The sequence below is a fragment of the Macaca nemestrina genome, chromosome 9, assembly GCF_043159975.1.
Source record: "Macaca nemestrina isolate mMacNem1 chromosome 9, mMacNem.hap1, whole genome shotgun sequence".
NCBI classification, from domain to species: domain Eukaryota; kingdom Metazoa; phylum Chordata; class Mammalia; order Primates; family Cercopithecidae; genus Macaca; species Macaca nemestrina.
In genome coordinates this window covers 37,437,186-37,462,993 of record NC_092133.1, presented here as the reverse complement: position 1 = coordinate 37,462,993, position 25,808 = coordinate 37,437,186, and the positions used below count along the sequence as shown (strand labels likewise).

The 25,808-nt window shown below is 42.0% G+C and overlaps 2 protein-coding genes across 10 annotated transcripts in view; one reads left to right on the top strand and one right to left on the bottom strand.

The window, feature by feature from the left end:
* Positions 1-6,915, top strand: part of LOC105478468 (DNA nucleotidylexotransferase) — a 38,146-nt gene extending 31,231 nt beyond the window's left edge. Inside the window, exons 10-11 of one of the 3 annotated variants that reach the window (XM_011735819.3) lie at positions 1,686-1,769; positions 6,170-6,915. In XM_011735819.3, the coding sequence (XP_011734121.1) occupies positions 1,686-1,769; positions 6,170-6,202 (117 nt within the window). In that variant the 3' untranslated portion in view covers positions 6,203-6,915. Of the gene's footprint in view, positions 1-1,685; positions 1,770-3,922; positions 4,350-6,169 lie in introns of those variants that run through there. The other 2 variants (XM_011735818.3, XM_011735817.3) reach the window with 2 other exon arrangements.
* Positions 6,916-7,029: 114 nt separating this feature from the next.
* Positions 7,030-25,153, bottom strand: LOC105478470 (oligodendrocytic myelin paranodal and inner loop protein). 7 transcript variants are annotated; one of them, XM_011735821.3, is made up of 8 exons: positions 25,063-25,122; positions 24,776-24,925; positions 21,600-21,752; positions 21,100-21,135; positions 17,222-17,254; positions 15,555-15,674; positions 14,110-14,166; positions 7,030-11,933 (listed from the first exon to the last, which is right to left on the bottom strand). In XM_011735821.3, exons 3-8 carry the CDS (start codon positions 21,630-21,632, stop codon positions 11,757-11,759), a joined length of 456 nt encoding a protein of 151 aa, XP_011734123.1. In that variant the 5' UTR covers positions 21,633-21,752; positions 24,776-24,925; positions 25,063-25,122; the 3' UTR covers positions 7,030-11,756. The 7 variants fall into 7 exon arrangements, with proteins under 7 accessions (XP_011734123.1, XP_070925490.1, XP_011734126.1 ...); XM_071069389.1 differs by lacking the exon at positions 21,600-21,752 and adding an exon at positions 19,284-19,365 and having other exon boundaries at positions 24,776-25,147; XM_011735824.3 differs by lacking the exon at positions 15,555-15,674 and having other exon boundaries at positions 24,776-25,153.
* Positions 25,154-25,808: the final 655 nt, after the last annotated feature.

Here is a 25,808-nt window from a genome sequence, read left to right as displayed (position 1 = left end):
TCTGCTTCTTACTGTTGGGTGATCTTGGACAAGTTCCCTATATCCTGTAAAACTCAATTTTCCCATCAGGAAAATGAGGACGATGACCTTAGCTACTTCCTTGGGTTGCAGAGACATTAGGTGACATGATGTTCTCAAAGCCTCAGCACTAAGCCAGCACATGGCTAGTACTGGATAAGCAGTAGTTCCCATCTCCTCTCACTCACAGGAGAGGACACCTGTGATCTGAGTCCCACTTGCATGTGTTCCACCCTCCCAACTAAACACCTCACACTGTTTCTCCTGTTTTCCCAGGTAGCTGGCTGTTGTTTTGAGTGAAATGAGTTCGTAGAGGGTTTTATACAGATGAATGACACAACAGAAATTAATTGTTCTCAGTCTTGGGTTAAATGTCAGGTGTCTTTGCTTTGGACTGGAATTAACTCAGCACAGCATCTTAGCAGTGGGATTTCTTACTCTAATCACAAATGTTGACTGACAACTAAATGCTCCTTTCATTCTTAAAAAAGGGGGAAGAAAAGAAAAAATATACCATAAATGCAATTTGTGTGATAGACATAAGTCTTTGGGAACACGTAGTTGATTGAGAAAGGGGAAAGTTCCAGAAAGAAGTCCTTGGTTATGCAATGTCATGCCAGTTAAGCATCACTGACTGAAGTGGTTGACCTTTGCCCATTTTATTTTTAATATGGACATGTTTTCAGCACATTCTAGTCTCTTTCCTCAGAGTTCTCAGAAATTGTTGCTGTTCTTTCTGCAAGGCACTGGCAGAGCACTAAGCTCTTTTGCTTGTTAGCTGGGTGAACAAAGGACTTCTGATTGCAAAGTCCATCTCCTCACCCATCCCAGGTTAGCTTTCCTAAAATAGCAAATTGTTCCTTACCACTAGAGGGCACCAGTATCCCAGGCTTGCTCCCTAATCCCACATGAAGAGGACAAAATTTCTAGATTGTGTTTCTCTCAGGAAAACTAGTCTCCATGGCAATTCGTTGCCCTCTTTTTGCCAAGGTGTTCCTGTCCTCTGTCTTAGGCTTCATGTGTTGCTCTCTTCAGTCTCAGAGCCCATTCCTGATGTGGGAGATGTCATCCAAGAGCAGGTGACTTAGAACATCAGTTTCATGGCATCTCCGTGTGAAAGGATGTTAAAGCCAGAGGGAGCCTTAATCATGTCCTTCCTCCATCCTTTCATTCACTCAACCAAGATTCAGGGAGTCTGGATGACTTGTCGGAGATGTACAGCCAGGAAGGGACAAAATCCAAGCTGGAATGGGTTCCCTGACTCCTCCATCCTCTTTTACAATAACAATATTCCAAATCATTTAAAACCCACCAAACTAGTATTTATCCAGCATTCACTCTGGACCAGGCATTATTCTGGTACAATGCTCACGCTATTCATTTATTCATTCAATAAAATATTTGCTATACATCTTCTACATGTGAGGCACTATTTGAGGGAATATGGTTATGGACAGAACAAACCAGGTTCCTGCTCTCACAGAGCTTACATTCTAGTGTGCTCATGGGAGCACAGACCTCTGTCACCAGAGAACTTGGCCCTGGGGAAGGAAAATCACTTTGAGAATGTTTAGTGGAGTTAGATATTTCACTAGAGGGATGTAACCACCTAATACTGAAGACATTCTAGACGTGTTAATAATTTATTTTAACTATCTCCTGTCCAGCAGTTTGAGAGAGACCTCCGGCGCTATGCCACACATGAACGGAAGATGATTCTGGATAACCATGCTTTATATGACAAGACCAAGGTACAGTTCTCTTCCTAAAATTGGCTACTTTGATCCTCATCCCCAAGGCTGGTCCCCGAGCTCTTTTCAGGAACTGATTTTAGTATCCAAGTATGGTTTCCTTTGTTATGCGTGTTCTATTTCCAGTTGATCAGAGTTGAGGGCAGCAGGAAAGATTTCCACAGACTCACAGTTTCCACCTGGCCCAGAATGCACTTCAAGAGCTTTTGGCTGAAAGATGATGAGCTAATTGGGCTTCCAGAACCAGTCCAGCAGTGCATATTAACGGGTTTGGTATATCCTTGGTGTTGGCAATGAGTAACTCCAAAGTAAACCAGGGATCCCCAGAAATCACAAATACTACTTGTGTACCCCTCAAATGCAGGGGGCAGTGGCATTCTGAGTGGCCATGTAGGCCATTAACAACAGTCTGCTGCAAGAAAGAGAGCAACGGAACTGCCCTGAGACATAAATGAGCAGCCAGCCAGTCTCACTCACCAGCCATGTCACTCATTTGGCGTGCTAGTCTTACTGTGGTCATGATCCAATTCAGCTCTCAGCAAAACGATAGATGACTGGAGAAGTTATGAAGAGTTAAATATCCAACTGTTAAATACACAGTACTAAGGGCTACTCTTCTTACAGTGATCAAGGACACCAAAATAGGCTCCAGGGGAAAGAAAACTCAAAATAACTAGAAGTAATGGTACTGGCCAGGCACAGTGGCTCACGTCTCTAATCCCAGCACTTTGGGAGGCCGAGGAGGGTGGATCACTTGAGGTCAGGAGTTCAAGATCAGCCAACACGGTGAAACCTCATCTCTACTAAAAATACAAAAAATAATCAAGTGTGGCGGCTCGCACCAGTAATCCCAGCTACTTGGGAGGCTGAGGCAGGAGAATCATTTGAACGCGGGAGGCGGAGGCTGCAGTGAGCCGAGATCACACCACTGCACTCCAGCCTGGGCAACAGAGTGAGACTCTGTGTCAGGAAAAAAAAAAAAAAAAAAAGTAATGTCCTTTCCCTCTAGGAGCTTGTAGTCTAAATGAGGTGTACTCAGAGTTGTCTCAGTTACAAGTGTCAGAAATCAAATCTAAAGTGACATAAACGAAAAAGGGAACTTGGGTTATATTCCGCAATATCTAAGGGTTCAGGGGCAGCCGAATATGGGTGCTCAGGCAGGCTTCCCTCAGTATTGCCTTTATTCGCAGGCAGGTTTTCCGATAAGTCCCACTCTTCCAGTTACTTCAACAGAGAAGAGCCTGTTTCCTAATAGTTCCCCCAAGAATCCTACCTGATGCTCATTGGCCAGGACTGGGTCATGCGCCGATCCCTGAACCCATTACTGTGGCTCTGATTGGCCAGACTTAGGTCATGTGCTTTTTCTTGGAATTGGGAACAGCTCCACCTAACCCTCCTGGACTGAGAGTCAAGAGGAGCGGTTTCCCATAGAAAAATCCAGGTGCTGCTCGGAGAAGAGGGGGCTGTGGATGCTGGCAGGAAAGCCTCGGATGCTAAGCATGTGGGTGAAGGCAGATTCACATAGTACAATGAAGGAACACTTACCAATTAATACATTCTAAATAACTCAATGTAAGCAAGTGCCTAGCACTGTGCTATGTACAAGAAGGGACGGAGGAGAAGAGCTGCTTGGTCTTAGAGAGATAACAGGGTGGGATCCTGCTGGGGTTAGAGGCAAGCATGGAAAGCTAGAGGAAAACCCAACACATACAAGTATCCTATAATTACCAGCAGTACATAATTATGACTGCATGTTAGAATTACCCAGTGCATTCAAATAGATTGATTACAAGACCTCTCCTGAGCTTCTGATTTCGTTGGACTGGAGTATGGCTCAAGCTTCAATGTTTATCTTTTAAACTCCATCAGGTTGTTCTAATAAACAGCTGTGGTTCCGAACTACAGCCCATAGGAAAAAATATACAAATGGCTTTTGCTGAATATGTTAAAGCCGTTATGATTTTACCTTAATTCATTTAGTACCATATTTTGGGAAGTCATTTAAAATGACTTTTTATACTCAGAAGCAGGGCTCCTGTTTGGGCTATAGTTCATTCTGACAAGGCAGTTTTATAAGTAACACTTTCACTGTGTCCACACCATGGTGCTTATGAAAAATATCTGAATGCACATATTTCTTGTTATGTTTTCAGAGGATATTCCTCAAAGCAGAAAGTGAAGAAGAAATTTTTGCGCATCTGGGATTGGATTATATTGAACCATGGGAAAGAAATGCCTAGGAAAATGTTGTCAACCTTTTTTCCCTTTTGTTTTCAAGTTAAATAAATTATGCTTCATATTAGTAAAAGATGCCATAGGAAAGTTCAGGGTTATTTAGGTCTTATTGAAATGCAGATCGCTACTAGAAATATATAGCTTTGGAAACATGGGAAGGCGCCACTGGTAATGGGTAAGGTTCTAATAGGCCATGTTTATGACTGTTGTGTAGAATTCATAATGCATTTTTCAAGAGAAACGATGTTGTCATTGGTGGCTGATTCAGGGAAGCTCATCAAAGCCCACTTTGTTCACAGTGTAGCTGAAATACTGTCTATCTCTAATAAAAACAGAAGGAGACAAGATGATGGAATCTGTTTTTCTTCACTCAAATATTATAAACTATTTTAAAACACAAGTGTAACCAAGCAGAAGAATAAAGAGCTTACAGTTTCTCTTAAGGGGACAAACAGGCTTACTTAGAAGATGCAGAGATTCCAGAGGGGATTTGGGTCCCTTCTGGAGCTTGTGGAGGAGGGGTGCTGCCTCTGGACTGGCTCAGCTCGGCTCAGTGCCTGTGTACAGCTGGATCCCTAAGCATCCCAGCACAACACCACGTAAAGGATGTACTCTCCCTGCCATCATGCTGAAGGAAAGACAATGTCCTCAACCACCAAAGAAATATCTCCCTCTTTTTTCCATCTTGGAGCTTCTGTCTACACCTTATGGCTTAGTCCCTCTCAGGAAGTCAATCTCTCTTGGCTTCTTCATCTGAGGGTACCCAAGGGAAGGGAGGGAGCCCTGGCTGAGTAAAATTTTGGAATTCCCGGGCTCCAGACCTGTTCTTTCCTCCTCCCTCCTCCAGGAGGCATGGACCCTTTGCCTTGAAGGGAATTAACAGGCCATCTGTTCCAGCTGCTTCCGTGTCTTCAGCCTGCTAAAGAGCTGGGAGGCCTATGACGACCCTTCTCCCTTCCTTCCAGTCCCTCTGGGAAGAGAGTTTTGGGAGATACAATACCTTTTGGCTATTGTGACTAATGCTGCTATGAACTTTGGCATACAAGTATCTGTTTGAGTCCCTGCTTTCAATCCTTTTGGTAGGGACCTAGTAATAAAATTGCTGGACTCAATGGTTATTCTATACCATGTTTAACTCTTTGTGGAACCACTGTACTGTTTTCTATAACAACTGCACCCTACTACATTCTTAACCAACAGTGCTCAAGCGTTCCAATTTCTCCACATCCTGAACACTTGTTATCTTCTGCATTGTCTGTTTTGTAATAGCTATCTTAATGGGTGTGAAGTGGCGGGTGAAAACTTTTGTCCATTCTGGAACCTAAAGACAGTCCAGGCTGAAACTAACACACTGAAAGGGCCTCAGGTTGTGTGTGTGTGTGTCACATCTTGAGTTGATGGCTAAAAAAAACTGGGGACAACAGGAGGGTGAACAGCAGCCACCCCCACTGACCTCAAATCCCAAAATCCACAAAGTATTCTAGTCTTTTCTGCTGTCCAGTGTTTCTCGGTTATGATATTCAAGATTATTCTAGGTAGTAAGTAGATTAACATTTTCATACTGATATAATCGATAAATATTTATTGAGTGCTTACTATGTCAGTCATTTTTCTAGGCACAGGGCATAGAAAAGATAACAAAACTGTCCAAAATCTCTGCCTGTATGATTATAAGCATAAAGCTTATGTTCTAGAAAGGTGTTTGTATTCGAGAGGTGTTATGAAAATGGTTCCTTATTGATGGTAGTGATATAAAGCTTCCTTTTTGGAGTAGGCTTATTTAAATAAGAAAAGCGACTCAAGGTCAGGGAAATCACTTAGGAAATATTACCAGTGGAATGGGGGTGTGGCAAGAATGAAGAGAGAGGGATGCGGGTGGCTGACATTTGGGAAATGTGCAGGTGGCCTTGTCGCCTTCACTGAGCAACTCCCCAGCCCTGTTTTCTGGAGGTCCCCACCACACAATAACCCCAGGAGGTCCATGCCGGAGGAGTTCCCCCATCAGAGAACCTCACAGATTCTAAATGCTACTTTCCTTATTTGAAAAGGCCTGTTGGAGATTCCACAAATGTGCATGTCTTTGTTTTTCTTTTTTTTTTTTTTTTCCTTCTGTAAGCCAGAATTTTTATCAGTTCTGGCCTTTTTTTTTTTTTTTTTTTCTGTAGGCCAGAATTTTTTTCAATTATTGTGGTGCCTAGTTACCAGAACTCAGCCTTCGCCAGTGCCTCCTACTTTGGGAGCAGAGCGCCCTCTGATGGCTGACAGAAGAACTCTTGGAGGCAAGCACAGTATGATATAGCAGATAAGGTAGGAAGTCGATTATCTGTTAAAAACATTGCAACTATATGTAAGAAGCCATGGATCACCGATGCTCTATTTGTTCACTTTTTTCCCAGTCTTTAAAATCTGTATTTTATTTGGGGTAGTTTTTATTGCTGTATCTTCATGTTTACTCATCTTTTCTTCTGCAATGTCTAGTTTCATTAATCCTCTCCAGTATTTTATCTCACACATTATAGTTTTCATCTTTACTTCTGCAATGTCTAGTTTCATTAATCCTCTCCAGAATTTTATCTCACACATTATAGTTTTCATCTTTAGATTTATGAGTTAGGATTTAAAAACTATCTTCCATGCTTCTATTTAACATATTCAATTTTTCCTCTGGCTTATTAAATACATGGAATATAGGGTAACTGTTTCAATGTCCTTGTCTACTAATGATATCATCTGTGTCAATATTGAGTCAGTTTCTATTAACTGAGTATTCTTCTCATTATGGGTCACGTGTTCCTCCCTCTTTGCAAGCTTGGTAATTTTACATTGGATTCTAGACATTGTGAACATTGTGAATTTTTTCCTGGATATTTTTGTATTCCTGTTAATATTCTTAAACTTTGTTCCAGGATGTGGTTAATTTAGGATTAATTATTTAATAATTATTTAATAATTTAAATAATTAATAATTAATTATTTAATAATTAATTAATTAATAATTAATTAATTAATAATTAATTATTTAATAATTCCAGGATGAGGAAACAGTTTAATGTGTCCTCATCTTGCTTTTGAGCTTTGTTAGGCAGCACTAACATAGTCTAATCCAGGGTTAATATTCTTCCCCACTACTGAAGCAATACTTTTCTCATTGTTCTACCTGATGCCTGGTGAATTATGATGTTTTCTACTCTGGCTGTTTGGGAACAGGCACTGTTTCTGGCCTCCCACTGAGAGGCCTGGTCCATTAGAGCTTAGAGTATTGTTCCCTCTAATCCCTTTGTGTGGTTCTTTCTCCAGCCTTGGGTAGTTTTCTCACATGCATATGCTGATCAATAGAATAATCAAAGGGTCTCCTCTGTTTCTGTGCAACTCTGTCTCCAGTACTCTACGCTGCAAATTCTATTCACCTTGGCCTCCATGAACTTCCAGCTCTATCTCACTAACGGCATGTGCAAAGGCCATGTGGTGCAAGGACCATGGTGTCAGAGAAAAGGCCCACATGGCAGGAGTGCCATGGCATAAAATGAGCAGAGACAAAGCTCTTGCAGCCGGAGGTTCCCACGTGTCTGAGTTGCAGAGAGAAAGCCTATGCTTGTGGACAGACCATGGCCTCTGAAGGACAGAGAGGAGGCCTAAGTGGTTGGGGCAGAGAAACTAGAAGGGCTGGGACACAAGGCTAGGCTTTCCCCAGCTCTCAAAACAAAGACCTATATCCTTACCTTGGCTTTCATAAGTGGGTAATCCCTGGCCAGGTGAGTCAACAGTAATCACTGTTTGACTCTTCATGAAAAAATCAATCACATTTATGGTAGAATTTTATCAACATGGTTTGTTCTCGCTCACAATCAAATCTTTCAAATCATTTTAGCCTGGAAATGAAAGTCTATGATACATTGAGTCTCTGTCATTACAAATCAGATTTTAAGCCCCAGGGTACACTCAGGCTGTCCTCCAGAGGCCCCCATCCATTTTAGAAATAAGTTCTACAGCCTATTGGACAGACTCAGCCAACTTCCAAAATGTTCCCCAGTCTCACCTGTCCAGTTTTAGTATTTTTCACCCCTTAACTTGTTGGAGTTCAGGTAGCCTCTCTAGAGGATGGAGGAGAGAAGGTTTTTTCTGAGTTTTACTTGGAGGTACAGCACTTTAATGTATGCCTGACATAACCAGACTTTTCAGTCATTTGGAATTCTCAGAGGATTGAAGTGTTATGCCCATTTCTCCTTCTCCTCTAACTTCAGGTAAAGGAAAAAGAGAGTATAGATTCTTATCTCATTTGAGCCTGAGAGAGCTAGTTTTATGTCTTCGAGCTTAGAGGCAAAGCACCTGTATAAAAGCTTTCCTTATATTATTTCCTTGGATGGAGATTCATATTCAATTGGGTGGAGAAACATTTCCACAAACGTTTAGCATTTTCGTTATGCCCCCAACATTGTCTTAGGACCTGGCAGGCTGTCTGACATTGGAAGGAAGCCAGTGCACATTTGTTAAATCAATTCATGCATTAAGCAATAATTCTCATCAAGATGGTGGGAGTGCAAAGATTATATGACTTCGCAATCTTTCAAAAATTAGTTATCACTTTTTTGTCTTCAATTAACATCGCAATGTTGCAGGGAGAAATGCCTTAAGCAAAACTAATCATTGTTATTTCTTGGCAAAATAAATAAGTAACTATCTCTCTCCACCAGCAGTCAGGAACTGAGAAGAATCATAGAGGGTATAGAAGGCTGTGCTGATGGGAGTGAGGAACAGGCAGGCAGAAGGAGTGCTTTGCAGGGTTTGGGGAAAATCAAAGCAGAATGTTTGGACTGGATGGATGTCACTTTAGAGACAGACCAATTCAAACACCAGATGATACAGGAGGAAATGAGACCCACACACATCGTGCAACCTGCCTAAGGTGACTCTCAACTTACCAGCAGCCCTGGGTTAGGGAAGCAGAGCTTCTGACTTTGGGTCTCATCATTTTGCTTACCACACAGGGCTGCCCTCCATGAAAGACTGAACGTCTTCTAGCCTGGCAGAGAAAGTGCCAATATTGGGAACATCCCTGGGATAATCTTGGTTCCAAGGACAGGGCCAGTGTTCTCTAATATAGACAAAGAAAAGCCACAAACATTTTGTAGGTTCATAAGAATGACCATTTTACTTTTCACTTCATTCCAACATAAGTTCTTGGGTATCATAGCAGAAGTAAATGACAGAAATGCTGAACCTTTCTAGTTTGATAGAAACAATGTTTAAATAAAGATTCTAAGCCATGGATTATAAGTAGAATTAAAATAAGTGATCCAAAATACAAGTCATCCCTCACTTTTAGCTACATGGCTTAGTCACATGCATATTTCAATCCAGCTTCACAACCACTCCATGGGCTAGGGGGATGAGAACTGCTGTCTCCATTTCACAAGTACAGAACTGAGGCTCTGGATGATCAACAATCGGCCCAAGGGCTGACACATGTAAGTATCAAAGCCAAGGCCACGGCTGAGTTCTCAGTAAATCCAAGGTCCTTCATGACATGCAAGAGAAGTACAAGCACCAGGATGACTGGGCACGTCTCTTTAGAAATGGCTAAATCTGCTTGTTTAAGGTAATTAGATCCAGAAGACTTGGCACAAAACTGAGTTTCAGAAGGGGCTTTGAAGAGCAGGTGTTGACATGTGGCAGAGACTGGGTTTATAGAACATGTTCTTGGTTATTCAGGGAAGAGGGGCACGTTTCTGAGCAATCAGAAGCCTTGTGTAAGAAAGGAATATTTTCTGGGATATCTGTGTGGCTCACGGAGCTGGTGGATGAACTTAAGATGCCCTGGACCCAGGCCTTCCCCCTGGGAGGAACCAGGCTGCCTGGAAGCCTCCTCATGGGAGTGAAAGTGAAAGCCCATTCCTGTGGTCCTGTCTCCGTCCACTTGGGTCCTCTTGATTTTTCTTTCTGCCACACAGCTTTTCCCCATGATATCCAAGGACTTGGGTCTTTTCTCCATTCCCACAGAATAGATAGAGCCCTCATTTCTAATAATATCTTGGAGAAACTCTTGCCTTCCCCCAGCCATCTTTACTTTCAACACACACACACACACAGAGTCCATCACAGAACTGCCCTCCTTAAATACTCTCTGATTACAGACACAAGAAGGAGCAATGAATGATGTGTCTCCTAGGCCAGCTGGGTGGTGGGGTAGCTGACACATGCTAGAAGGAAGTCTGCCCAAAGTCACAGAGGAAATGAAATTTGTATTGAAGGCAAAAGAAGAGTACAGAAGGGGGGAAAAAAAGGCTGGGGAGGGATTGGAAAATGGGAAGAGGAGTTACTGGGATAAGAGAACGCTGGAGGGTGGCCTATCCTGGAGTAATCCACACAGAATAAGGCAACCTGGTTATAGTTTGCCCAATAGGCTCAATGAGCCAACACCACTTGAAGTGGCCTCTCCTTTTCCATTTGGCCTCCTTGGAGAGAGTCCTCAGCAAGCTGAAGCGGCAATGCTATGCATGGGCTTAAGGGCTCTTGTTTAATCTGAAGCCTTTAAAAAACAACATAAAAGAAACTGTAAGTTTAACAACTATCCCTAAAGCACAAAAGTTAAAGTTATTTGAGGAGCTGCCACCAGAGGTATCATGATGTCTTACTTTAAAAATTAAGCAAAATGTTTCATTGTAAAGACAAAGTGTTGTTTTAATATGAAACATGAATTTCCATCAACATTAATATCTTTAAGGTTAAATGTAACACCACTAGTCTCTGTATTTGGAATTTGGAACTTGTAAGAACCTGGCTTTTCCTGATTCATATGAGGACAAGATCACACCTAGATTGGAAGATTCACATACTACCAGCAACACCTAGAATCATCTTTAGATAACAATTTGGACCACAGGCCTTGCTGAAAGTTTGCCCTAAATGTTCCCTTATGTGATCCTGTGACTATGGGGAACAAATGCTGGTGACTAGCTATTTTATCAGGCAAGCAGTATGGGAAGAGGTAGGAGGAAGGGGGCAGAGAGAGAGAGAACTAACATTTTGACTGGCAACTAAGTAGCAGACACTTCCTTTTATTTCTTATTTAATCTTTTTAATTATGACATGAGGCAAATATTTCCCCTCCTTTAAAAAAGCAAAAACTGAGGCTTGGAAATGTTAAACAACTTCTCCAAAGTCATACAGCTGCTCAGTGGTAGGTGTGACTTAAGAATCCATATTCTTTCCACTGCTGTATGACGTGACTGAGCCATGTGCTTCCCTGTGGTCAGGGAATGTGTGGTTCCACATGATTTCTACCCTGAGATATTCAGAAACAATTAACTGCTTCCTCTCATACATCCTGCATAAGTTTCATTTATATCCCAACTTGCACCAGGCTGACCTTGGCAACACTTCCATGAAAGTCAGAGCTGATGGCTTTTTTGAGAAAAAGGATATGAAAAAAAAAGAATGAGAAGACAAGACACTCAGAAACCAAGCCCCTTTCCCAAAATGACAAAGAAAAGCAAATTCCCATTGGGAGCAGGAACAGGATCTAAGGACCCCATCTGGTGAGTCACATGTACTAACTAAAGCACAAGGTCTGAGAGTTGGAATTAACCATAGTGGGGATGTCCCCTAAAGAGACAAATCAGCCCCAAAGTGTTCCAGATCTGTAAATGAAATTTGGATTGATTAAGAAGCAGCTTGGCATCTCTCCTCTCCAAGTAAAAACCCTGGGTTTTCAACCCTGTTCCAGTGCCAGGTCTGCTCCTTGACTGAGCTGCATCATTCCAGGCTCAGTCTCGGCACAAGCCACCACAATCCCCTCCTTCTTTCCATTTCTACAGTAGGACGGTAAGGGTCATGCACAGGTTCCTCGCTTCCTGCTACAGTCTTCACATATATGTGGGCCTCTTGTGCTCCCATCGTATTCTTCTCACGTGTGGGTGATCTCCTAGGATTCTTAAGGAAACAAATAGGTTTTTTTAAAAACGATTGCAGAGAATTCTTCCATACAAGATGCACTAACAGCAACCACATTTACCCTCCCACCTGAAATAACCAAAATCAGACACAACATTTCAAGCAATAGTTTTCAAGACACTAGACAACAGGCAAGGAAGGACAATGGTCCTTGAGAGACAGAAAACAAATGAGGAGAGACCCACAATTGCCTGATCTTACTGCTTTGGGGAGCTTTCAGGCCACTCAACTATCTTTTGTTTATTGTTAACAAAGTATCTCATTTTTTGTCTTTTAATTTTTAATCTATTTGTGAATTTATATTTAAAGTGAGTTTTGTAAGCATCATATGGTTGGACCTTGTTTTTATAACCAATCTGAATATCTCTTCCTGTTAATTCGGGTATCTAGACTATTTACATTTAATGTGATCATTGATATGGTTAGGTTTAAATCTACCATCTTGCTATTTATTTTCTGTTTGTTCCACCTATCTGTTTGTTGTGTCTTTTTAACTCTTTTTCTACTTTATTTCATATAGATTTTAGAAGGACCTCATTAAGTTCCATGAAAAAAATTGATTGGGATTTGTATTGAAATTACATTTATTATATAGATTAACATTGTTTGATATTGTAATATTATTAACACTTTCTATCCAGGAGCATGGTATATAACCCCCATTATTTAGGTATTATTTAATAGTTTTTTAAACCAAAGTTTTATTATTTTCCATAAAGATATTACATATTTTTGTTAGATTTATTCCATAGCATTCTACATATTTTTATTACCAATTACCATCACAAAATGGTAATTTTTAAAATCGCTTTTTCTAATTGTTGTTGATGTTGAAAGTGTAAATTACTTTTGTATATTGATTTTTGTATCCAGTAAATTTGTTAAAATTTCTTGTTAATTCAAGTAATTTTTCTGTAGATTTAGCTTTTCTTTTCTTTCTTTCTTTTTTTTTTTTTTTCGAGACGAAGTCTCACTCTTGTCCCCCAGGCTGGAGTGCAATGGCGCGATCTCGGCTCACTGCAACCTCCGCCTCCCAGGTTCAAGTGATTCTCCTGCCTCAGCCCCTCCGAGTAGCTAGGATTATAGGCACCTGCCACCACACCTGGCTAATTTTTGTATTTTTAGTAGAGATGGGGTTTCATCATGTTAGCCAGGCTGGTCTAGAACTCCTGACCTCGGTGATCCACCCGCCTTGGCCTCCCAAAGTGCTGAGATTACAGGCGTGAGCCACTGCACGCAGCCAGATTTAGCTTTTCTATGTCGACAATCATATCATCTGCAAATAATCACAATTTTGTTTCTTCCTTTTCAGTGTTATATTTTCTTTTTTTTTTTTTTTTTTTTTTTTGAGATGGAGTCTCACTCTTTTCACCCAGGCTAGAGTGCAATGGTGCGATCTCAGCTCACTGCAACCTCCACCTCCTGGATTCAAGCGATTCTCTTCCCTCAGCCTCCCGAGTAGCTGGGATTACAGTCGCCCGCCACCACATCCAGCTAATTTTTTGTATTTTTAGTAGACACGGGGATTTCACCATATTGGCCAGGCTGGTCTCAAACTCCTGACCTCAGGTGATCTACCCGCTTCAGTCTCCCAAAGTGCTGGGATTACAGGCATGAGCCACTGCACCAGGCTTATACTGTCTAATTTTTTAAAATCCTACTTCATTGACTAGGATCTAAAGTATAATATTGAATAGAAGTGGTGTTAGTGAACATCCTTGTTTTATTTCTGATCTAAAGAGAATGCTTTCTACATTTTACTGTTAGGTATGACGTTAGCTGTATTTTTTTTTTAAAGACATCTTCTTTCAAGTCAAGGAAGTTCCCATTCTATTTTTAGTTTGCTGAGAGTTCATATCACTGTTACATTTTTTTGAACTTTCTTCACCTATTGAGATGGTCACGTGAGTTTTCTATTTTAGTTTGTCAGTAAAATAAATTATATTAAATTGATTTTCTAATATTAAAGGAAGCTTGAATTTCTGTTCAGCCGATAAAAATGCACTGAGAACCTCCTTTGTGCTTGAACTTCCTCTTGGTCGTCTCCTTTCCACATGTGCTCATACTGTGCTTCTTTTGTGCATGAAAAGCTTTAAAACACTTAGCTTGTTTACTGTGTAAATGGTATATAGAGAGTATATCCAAGAGTTCTTACCTCAGATATCTTGGGATTGTCATCAATTTCTGAAATTTCACATGGTCTGTCACTTTCCTAAATTGGAAAAAAATAATAATAATAAAAGAAAGAAAGAAAAAGAAGTGAAGGGGCATAGCATTTGACCATAACTATGATTAAAATCAGTGGTTTTTAAATCTGAGTGTGCATTAAAACAAACAAAACAAACACAGAGGCATCTAATAACATCCCCACCTCAAACCAAACCAAACCCATACCCAAGCCAAGAAATATCATTGTGAGTTATCCAAAAATAATCCAGGGTAAGAGTAGAGATGAAACAATATTGGCCATGAGTTAATAATTGCTTTCATTATACTCTCCTCTCTACTTTAGTATAAGTTTGAAATTATAATTAAAAAGTTGTTTTTGTTTTTTCAAGATCAGTGCCACAGCTTTGTCATCCAGAAATTCTGATTTAATGGCTTTGGTGATTGGAAATTTTGAGCTTCCTAAATAATTTTAAAGTGCACTAGAGGTTGAGAAACTATTACTTAAACAATACCACCACCAACCACAACACTTCTTAATGTGTTTAAAATTTACAGCTTGTCAACACATCTTTACACGTAAAGATGTTCATCATCCATTATCTCATTTCATCCTTAGAACTTTCCCTACCTCTTAAAATAGGGAGGGTAGTTTCTATGACTCCTGTTTTGGAGTTGAACTAACCAAGTTGTCCAGGATCATATAAATCATAAAGGGGCAGAGTCTGGTTTAGAACCTCAATTTTCCATCTCTTAATTAATGCTTACCCATATGATAACAACTGTGAATGCGAATAGAGAATGGAGTTAGAACCCAGAGTCCACGTGACGCAGTTCTGTCACAACCATGGAACCTTGTTGGATATGGGTCTAGGTGGCCTTTGAATTCTAAACACAGTCCCTAGAACAGTCTGGCATTGGGGGCATGGATTGGATGGGGAGGATATAGATTCCCTTGTGAATTATACATGTTCAGATGTGTGAAAAAGGCAAAGATAGATAGAGCCACGTACTTCTGGATACATTCCTACCACGGACACCTCAGCCCCTCTTCGTCTTCTATCTTTCCTAACATTATCTCCATCCTCTCTTTGTGAAGCTTGTGCGCTTTTGTTTCTCAACTTTAGAAAGCACACCCACTGTACAGACATGTGTTTGCCATGGCAACAGACATCCCTCTCCACTGCTACTTTTTGTTACCCCAAATACTATCCTTGCCAGGAAATCCTCAACTGACCTGAAGAGTTGATGACAAATCAGCTCTGTTTGGTGCCTAATGTTGTGTCTGCAGTGGAAATTATGGCCCAGAAACTTCCAGCATCCTGTCCTCAGGAAATAGACATGGGCCCTGAATTCTGACACCCTTAGTCCAAACGCCAGTTCACTGAAATGCTGCCTGCCTACACATCTGGACCCAAAGAAGCTGGTAATCACCTCCATGGCCTCAATGCTGCTTCTTCTTCGGTGAATCAAAGTAAATAGTAAAGCCACCAGCAGGGCTGTGGCCACCAGGGAGGGGATGGCCACCGCTAATCCAAGAGAGGGCCCGCAGTCCTGGCACAGAATGAAAAGCACAGGGTCAGGGGAAGCCCAGAGTCTTCAAGAATAAAGGAAAAATTCAATAGAATAAAAATAAAACAAAAAATCTGCATGGATCACAAACATCATCTACAAAATCAAAAGCGTAATGAAATAATGTGCAAAAATGTTTGTAACACACATGAGAAATGACTTACTTTCATAGGACTTAATTTAAACAGTTTAAATCTATTGGAAAGGGTAATGATCAAATAGAAAAATGGGCAAACGATACGAACAGGTATTCTTTAGAACAGAAATACAAATGTCTCCTCAACATAGGAAAAGCTGAGATACAAATCAGAACAACAATTAGATGCCATTTTCACCTGTTTGGCTAAAAATAAAATCTTTTATTATATACCACACTTTTTTTTTTTTTTTTTTTGAAATTGAGTCTCGCTCTGTCACCCAGGCTGGAGTGCAATGGCACAGTCTCGGCTCACTGCAACCTCCGCCTCCTGGATTCAAATGATTCTACTTCTTCAGTCTCCCAAGTAGCTGGGACTACAGGCACGTGCCACCACACCCAACTAATTTTTGTATTTTCAGTAGAGACAAGGTTTCACTATATTGGCCAGACTGGTCTCTAACTCCTGACCTCGTGATCTGCCCGCCTTGGCCTCCCAAAGTGCTGGCATTACAGGCGTGAGCCACCGTGCCCAGCCATACCACACTATTTTAATATGAATTTTAAAAAATTTATTTGCACTTAATGTAAATGACGAGTTGATGGGTGCGGCACACCGACATGGCACATGCATACATATGTAACAAACCTGCACGTTTTCCACATCTACCCTAGAACTTAAAGTATAATAAAAACATAAATAAAAGTGACCTTTAGCCTTTCAAAAAAAATTTATTTGTACTAAATGCATTAACCAATTAATTTTCAAATTCCTATTTTGCTTTGATTGGAGTGGAAATAGTCATGCTTTTAGTCACATAAGTTTTCAGATTTGCAGACTATCTGGAAATATTGAAGATCATCTGCAGAATCCCTATAAAAGTGCAACTCATTTAATAATGGATTCACCTTCACTTTTGGGGGGAATTGATTTTATTGAAGAATAATAAAAGTATATGAATCATAAATATATAAGTTGATGACTTTTCACACGAGGAATACACCCATAAGACCAACACCCAGATCAAGAAACAGAACATTAGCAGCATCTCAGGATCCCCCTCAAATCCCTTCCAGCCTCCTTGTGCGTGACCACTATTCTGAAATCTATTGTCATAGAGTAGTTTTGTCTGTTTTTCAGCATACGATAGATGCAAATATAAAATATACACTCCTTGTGTCTGGCTTCTTTTGCTCAACACTTTGTGAAATCCATCTGTGATTTCGCATGTTCTCCCTCACTTTTGAGCTGAGCTGGTCAAGAATAATTGTTGAGCCAGATTCTGTGCTTAGTGACAGTTCACCTATCAAACTTTAAAGCTCAAAACAAATGCACAAGACGGATGGAGCATTATTATTATCCCCATTTTGTAAATTTAAGTGTTATAGTTACCGTTTCTTTCCCACTTGTAACAGGAGAGGATGTCTGTATGGAAAAAGAACATACATTGTAAAAGAACAAAAAGTCTATAGAATACACATTATATAAGATAATCTGCCAAAGGTTAGTCCATAAAGCCTAAAGTTTATCCCTTTGCTAAACTTTCTGTTAACAACTACCAAACAGAACCTAACTTGATTGCTTCCCAGGTAAGAACTGGAATAAAATTTGGCTACCAGGAGAAAAGAATTAGGAAATTCAGGCAATGCCTTCATTATTCACCCTGCGGATGTGCCATGACACATTTTACAACTCAAAAGGGCTTCCTTGTGTCCCAGTCAGCACACTTGGCACACTTTGGGCCTACTTGTCCCCATTGCTAGAAGGGAAACACATATAAATACTGGTGGAAGCAAGGCTTTTTAAGGAAGCCTTGCTTGTTTTCAAGTAAGTATGTGACGAAGCAAATGGCAGAAGTTGTCAAACATCCATGCTCCTGGGGATAATTCCAGATGAAACGAATGCATTACATGCTTCTGGTTCACCTCTTAAGCAAGGTTATTGGATTTCACTCATCTAGAAGATATTTCAGGCAAGAGTTTACCTTGATTAAGAAATCTAAAGGAACAAAGTTCTGCATGAGAAACTGTGTAAACCACACTAAGTGGTATGCTGTGGGATTAAGAGCACAGGTCCTGGGCTCACACTGCCTGCCATAGAACAGCCAATTCTCCATTCACAAGATAAGGGGCTGCCTGTTTCCATCTATACAATATCTATAGGGATAGTAGTAGCTGCCTCTAGGTTTATTAGGAGGATCGAAGGAGGAGCAGAAGTATGAACTCTTGTTATCCCTTTATACTTTGCAAAGCTCTGTCCAGATCTGTTATTTATTTAATACTCTCAGCAATCTCATCGAGTATATTGGAGTCCTGGGGCTTGGACTTTTGACAATTATTAACTCCATTTTACAAATAAAATGTAATAGATCTCAGAGAAGTTACGGGACTTGTCCAAGGTTTCACAGATAATCATAACTCTAAACTAAACTTGGGTGTTTGACTTCCAAGCCCAGACCTCTTTCCCAGAGAGCTCCCATCAAAAGAAAGTTTTGATGACCAGGCACTGACACTTGGTACTTAAATGGTTGTACTTTGACCTAATCACAATCTCCCCCACCCCCACATTACTTTAATCCTGCATTTCCCTAAGGTGTTCTGTTTCTAAGGGCAGTAGGAAGAATCAGCCATTGTTTCAGGTAAGGCTTCCTGTCTTCAGAGTACAGAAATATATTTAGGGTGGCTTTGACCAAAAAAAAAAAAAAAAAAAGGAAGGTGTTAACTCTAAGAATATAGTAGTGTTCCATGGAGCCCAAGGGCAGGTGGGAAGCTGCTTTCTCCAGGGACTGGAGCTCGGAACAGGGAACTTGTGTGAACCGAAGGCACCCTCCTTTCTCCTTCACTCCGGAGCAGTATGGCCTCCTGCCTCTACTGTTCTCTGCTGTTTGCTTCTCTCTTTCTCTTTGGATGGATTTTTCTGCCCTCATAAACTTCTGCTAATTGTACCAGCTAATGCCATGGAGCACTTAGGATGTGCCAGGCTGTTCAAGAATTTTTCCCATGTTGACTTATTTATTCTATACAACTGCCAGTGAACACTAATGGGACTATGATAATCTCATTTTACAGATGAGAGGAGCGAGGCACAGAGAAGTGAAGCAACTTGTGTAAGGTCACACAGCCCTAGGTGACACCCCCCCCACAAGCAGTCTGGCTCTGGGATCCACGCTCTTAACCACTGTGCTACATGGCCTCCATGGCCGAATGCAGTGTCTGAGCCCCATTTTTCATACTTGACAGTTCAGTATAGACTGAACTGACAAATTGACTGAATTTGACATTTCAGTCCTCAGCAGGGAATGGCCAGCAGGGAGCCCTGTTCCAAACTCCCCACAGAGATCCAGGTGTCCACCTCTGTCCCACTTCCCAGGGCACTGGCATTCCCAGGCTACCCAGCTGCACTGAAGTGGAAGGGTTATGCAGGAGAAACGTGACTTCCAGGCAGGATGACCTACCATCCCCATTGTCCGGAGAGCTGCCCAGGACTTTCGGTGCTAAAAACAGACAACACCAGGCAAAGCAAGATGGTTGGTTGCTCTGCACAGGATCAAAGGGGTGAAGAGACAGTTCTCAGAGAAATGAGCTGTTAACCACGAAAGTACTCCAAAGGGTGATGACTGGCCACATAAGGGCCCTCTTCCATCCTACTCACCCCCACTCCCCAAAAAATGGCTTCTTGCTTCTCTGCATTCTCTTGATGTGATGGGCCAAGATAACACAGAATCTGGAGTGTCTATGGACCTGCTGGGTTCCGACAGCCAGGGGAAAGTTCCAGCAGTGATGGAACAGAAAGGTTTTAACAGGAAAAGGAGGAAGAATTAGGGAATTAGCCTGAAGCCAACAGGCAGAAGCTAAAGCAGGGAAGCAGAGCAAGTTGGGGAGGTTCAGAAGTGCCCCCTACCAAAGGCTAGAGCAGGTGCCAGTGTATTCAGTTCACAGAGGTCTGGGCAGACAGTAGTGGGCACCACAGGTCCAGCAATAAGTCACCAGGTTCTAACTTGATGCTACTCTCTAGAACTATGCCCCCATGTTTCAGTAAAATGAGCACTGGCTTAGGAGCCCTCTTACGAGTAAGAATCAGTTTATTCTCTTTGAATAATCATACAGCTTATCAGAAAAATGTGGCACAGCCAAGCCCACTAAAAAACTGGGCCAGAAAAATGCCTTGCTCAACCATAGCAGCACTGCTGATCAGATAACAACCTTGGCTGTTAGTGTTATCTACATGCAATGTGCAAACAGAAGATGGAGGATCAGCTGTGGACCGAAACTCTACCATTGGCAGTTGAAAACCTCAATTTTGACTTGCAACTAAATGCCATAATCAAGAGCCATAAAATGTTCATTCTTGTTGACCCAATCATTCCCGTTTTAGAATACATATAAGGAAATTATCTTAAATGCAGATGAGGATTCTCTATAATGCCATGTATCACAAAGTTATTCCTAATGATAGTTAATCAACTAAAAAAAATTAACTTGAAAAAATATTATGCGATCATAATACGATCACATGATTATGTGATCAACCATATAACAGTTATGGTTATAATGACTAGTGGAGGACATTTAGATATAAAATTATATAGAGAGTAAGGAAACAATAGTACAAAGCAACAAAAGTCAAAATTTATGTAACGCCAAACAGGACAGGAAGGGGTTATACCAGTTTTCTGCTGATGAGAGTTTAGATGTTTTATTGTTGTTGTTGTTTTCCTATTTTCATTTTCAAAATGTGTATTTATAAATTTTATAATGGAAATAAATTATCTCAGCACCTCTCAACTATTCCTGAGTGCGTTTTCAAAGTCTATGTAAATGGCTGGGCACAGTGGCTCACACCTATCATCCCAGGTCTTTGGGAGGCTGAGGTGGGCAGATCACCTGAGGTCAGGAGTTCGAGACCAGCCTGGCCAACATGGCAAAACCCCGTCTCTACTAAAAAAGTGCAAAAATTAGCCAGGCATGGTGGTGCGCGCCCGTAATCCCAGCTACTCTGGAGGTTGAGGCAAGAGAATCGCTTGAACCCAAAAGGTGGAAGTTGCAGTGAGTCAAGATCATGCCACTGCACTCCAGCCAGGGTGACAGAGCAAGACCTTGTCTCCAAAAAAAAAAAAAAAGAAAGAAAGAAAGAAAAAGAAAGAAAGAAAGAAAAGAAAGTCTGTGTAACTTATCACTATGTGTGAGGTTTATGTGAGCTCTGGAGATCTACTGTAAATTCTGCACTGGTCTTCTCTGCGTTGCCTGGTGAATGGGGGCTGCTGTACTTACTGTGTTCGCCGGCAGGGTGAAGTTCAGTGAAAAACTCTGCAAGATAGAAGTAAATATTAAAGCTCCCAGGGATGGTCAGCAAGCTCCTGACTTCCTCAAACTCACTGACCCTGGTGGATTCCGAGAGGTCATTGATGCTATAGACTCAGCCAGCCCCCATCATCATGCCCAATCTGGGCCCCAAAAGAAGGAAGGGGAGGAAAGAAGCCTGTCATGAATTCCTCCCTCAGCATCAAGTCAGTCTTGCCACCACCCCCGACCAGGTCCTGAACCAGGATCAGATGAAGAGGCAGCCTGCAAGGCTATTGCCTGAGGGGTCCCATTCATAAGGGCCCCAAACACTTACTAGAAATTCAGCAAAATGCTAAAATTATGTTTATTCCCCTAGAACTCCTTTGAGAGAGAAAACTGGTGAATTTAGAAGTACTTTGTGTTTTCTCCTTGGAGTAGAAGGTAAGACCCCCAAAGGGCACGGTCTGACAAGAACACCTGATCCTTACCTGGGCAAGGCAAGGCTTCTGTTTTTGCTGCATCTAAGGCAGAGGTTCTAGGCTGCTGGAGCTGAAGTGGCCAGGAGGACAGGCGAGCAGCAAACCCTTCTCTTTCCTCCCCTCACTTAGTAGCTGGTCTCATCTCTCCAACAAATATGGAGTCTAAATTTAAAGATCGTGGGCTCAATGGAGCACCAAATAGCCTGCCCAGGGCCTCAGGTGGCTCCTTTCTTCTCCCTGTCCCCAGTCCCTGTTACTCCAGCTTTTCCAGGCTGCTCCTTACCAAGTCCTTTCCCTACCTAGATTGGAATGATGGGTAGATCTGTTCTGACTCAGCCGGTGAAACTATTTTCCCCTCTTTCCCTGGGTGGAAGTGGTCTTGTTCCCACTTTCTGGACTCTCAGCCCTTTGGGTCCAGCCACCGTGGATTAATGCCTCCTGGCTGGGCCCTCCTTCAGCCTTGGCCTCCCTGACCCCCAGAGATTTCCCTGGGCTTGGCCTGTACCACAGCTCCCCATCTTCCCAGCATCCCAAGACCAGATTCTGTCATTCTAGAAACAATGCATTTACTAAGTTTTAAAATTAAATGTTATCCAACAAGAGGAATGTTGTGAAACATTAAAGAATCCAAAAGAATCATGTTTCACACCTGAATTACCTGAAAGATCATCTCTCTCAAAATCCTCATTTTCCAGCAGAGGAAACTGAAACCCAGGGACTCATCAAAAATCACTTCATGGACAAATGAGAATAGTTAGAGCCTATGTCTCAAAACCAGTCAATGGGCTCCAGTCTGTGTGACTCAACCCCAACCCGAAAGACAGTAACAGAGGAGCTCACCCCAACACAGGCAAACTGACAAAACACCTATTTCAGCTGACTTACTGATGGGTTGGAATTCAGATGGGTTAATGAACAAGAAAATCTTTTGTGAACCAGCAGTGTTTTAAGCACGTAGAATGTGTAAGTCCCCTTGGCTTTTGCCCCAAATATTATGTCCTTCAATCAAGGTGGCCCTGCTCAGCTAGCACGCCTCAGTGGTGACTCTGCTCACTTCTCTGCCTCTTGGCAATAGGACACCCACATTTTATAGAAAATAAACCAAGCCTCAAGAATTTGAACAGGTTTCCCAAGTCCAAACAACTACTTAGCCATCACCAGAACCTGAGTGTCCTGGTGACAACCTCTTTCCACCATTCTGCAGGGCTTCCAAGCAACTCCAAAAGTCTCTGTGGATGAATCAGAGCACCCAGGCCAACAGCACTGTGCACCTCTGCTTCTGGGATGATGTTGGAGCACAGGGATGTCTGGGCCTCTAAGGTCAGGGGCCTCTTGCTCGAGGGACCTAACCACCTCTCTTCACACTAGCACCAAACCAACAGGTGCTGCAAGGACACTGGATGGTCGCTGCACTGAATGCAGCTGCCCAGAGCCTTATCTCATCAGTGGGCACCGAGGACTGATGTCAGCAGCCCTAAGACAAAGCTTCCTTTGGGAGGACAGCAGAAGAGGGCGTGCAGCAACAAGTGGGCCATGCATGCGTTGTTTATCAACACTTGGATGACGGAGATTTTGGCCAATTTTAGAAAGACACTCATATTTTGTAGAAACACAGTACAGTGCTGTCATGGAGAGAAAAACATCGCACAAATTGGGGTGGAGAAGAATCTGATGCAGCGCCCTTCAGAGGCACAGCTGAGTAGGGTGATGCAACCCTGGGCTTGGAGCCACCTGATCTAGATTCGAGTCCAGACTTAGCCACTTAGGAGCTGTGCAGTCTCGGATAAGTCACTCAAACTCTCTGGTCTCCATTTTCTCACAACAAATCTATTCTCCAAGGCTCAGTTTTCCCATTCTCAAAATGGGATGCTATTAACTTGCCTTGCCCACTTCACAAGATAAGACCCAAGGGAATACCGTAACATTGTCTGTGGCAGCTCCTTTCTCCCAAACTGTAAAACGCCCTCTGTGTTTTAGGGATCACGTGGTAGCATATTCTTTATGGCCTGGCCAGCACAGAGCTAAGGATAGGAAAGTTCTTGTGGAATGGAATTGCAAGCATGAGTTAGCAATAATCAAAGTACTAAAATCTGATACAATGCAATTATTGCTTACTGCTAGTCTGAGCACTACGCAATATCTACACAATGATTCTGAAGGCATTTTGGGATTTCAGTGACTGAACGTCCTTCATTATAAGTTTGCAGTTTATGAGAGAAAGGAGGAAAGACAGGATAAAAACTTACTGCTATTGAAGGTATGCTGGGTATAAGACCCCGTACTCACAACCTCCCCATGAAGGGAGCACTGTTATTCCTATACTATACCTGTGGCAACTGAGACCAAGATAGGTTTTTGCTCACCAGCTTATAAGTGGTAGAGATCAAGTTAAATCACAGATCTTCCTAACTCCAAAGACTGAGTTCTACTCCTTTTAATAATCCTTTTTGTGAGGAAAAAAAAAAAAAGATTCCACAAGAAAGTGAGATTATGCAATATTTTTCTTTTTATGTCTGGCTTATTTCACTTAGCATAATGTCCTCCAGGTCCAAATAGGACAAACATGGCAAATGGCAGGGGCTCCTCCTATTCTAAAGCTAATATTCAATTGTATATATACATATAAACCAGAGTCCCTTTATCCATTCATCTACTGATAGACACCTAGGTTGTTTCCATAATTCTTTAGTAAATCACAGAACCCTCTTCTGTTTTCTCTTCTAACTTAGCAAACTTCATTTGATTGAGTCACAACCAAACATGTATCACAGGTAAACAAGAAAGATGGAAAATTTCTGATCAATGATGACCATCCATGTTGCTGATAATGGAACAAAAAGCCAGATTAAACAAGTAAGACAGGTAAAATCGCTGATCAGATCCATTGCTTCAACTAGAAAGTGAACATAAATGAAACATCTACTCTGCACTCTTTTATGTGGGGATGGGGGTTTAAAAACAAACCTTAATATCAAAATAAAAGACAGACAAGATCAGCAAATATTCAGTGAGAAGTTTAAAAAAGTATTAGTATTTTGCATATGCGAAAATAATTTAAAATCAAGTCCGTTTGCTTCATTGTACATTTAATTGAATTAGGAGATGTGAGCTTTAGAAGCCTGGGAATTGTTCTTTATAGTAAGCAATGAAGGTTTGATTGAGAAGAGATGCCAGTTCTCACTCACCATTTCTGATAGTCTCCCAAGAACCTTCTTCGTACACTGCCTTTGGCAAACTCCTTTCTCGCTGGCGTTATTGGCTTGTGTCTTTCATTTGTAGGAACAGTTAGCTGACAAAGCTGCAGAGGCAGGCTGAGAGGTGGCTCCAAGAGAACCCTAGTCAAGCCATTTATGGTCAGGGGAGTAGCCAAGCCCTCAGTCCATCCCTCGGGAAAGATGGGCTGCTGCTCCATGGCCACCGTGTATGGCCTGGTTCACCCACCCTCTTTGCCTTGACTTTTTGTCCTTCTTACTTTTCAGGCTGCTTTCTTGGCTATACCTCCATCTCAGCAAAGAAGCCACAGCTGGCCTGAGAGCTTGGGGCCTTCTGCAGCCTGCAGCTCTTTGGAAACAATGGGTTACACAAGGCTGAGGCTGGCCACTCCATCCCCAGCTAACAGAAACCCACATTAACCATGTTACTGCTCATGATGGAGTCAATGTGTTACATGGACAAAGCATGGACGTTCAGGATGTCTGGAGAAGGGGTGGGGGCCCATTCTGTTTCAGGAGTAGCACTGCTGGGGGCTCCAGCCGCCTCAAGGTGCTGCACTCACTGGACAATGAGCTGCCTGGTGTGAGTTTGGCCTCACCCCCTCTCTGTGTTTGCATTTTGGGTGGGAAGCTCTCTAGACCTGGAGGAAGCCATGGACTTGGGCTGCTTTGTAACTTACAATTTCCCTGTTAGGGATTTGCCTCTTTAAAATGGTGAATGAGTTGCCAATAAAACCACAGAATTAAACCAATGATTTGGCCATTGAAATGAAAACCACTGTGAAAGGAGCAGACAGGAATGTAAGGAGAGAACGACTCAAGTGGGAGAGGAGGCCATTGCTTTAGATGACTCTGGGAGATGACACTGAAGCTGTGCATGAAAGGTGAGAAGAGGGCAGACATGTGAAGGGTTGAGGGAGGAGAGTCCCAGGCAGAAACCACAGCAAATGCTAAGCCCTGCAAGCTCGGTGCACTCGCAGAACCTGAAGGAGTGAGTTTTAGCCCT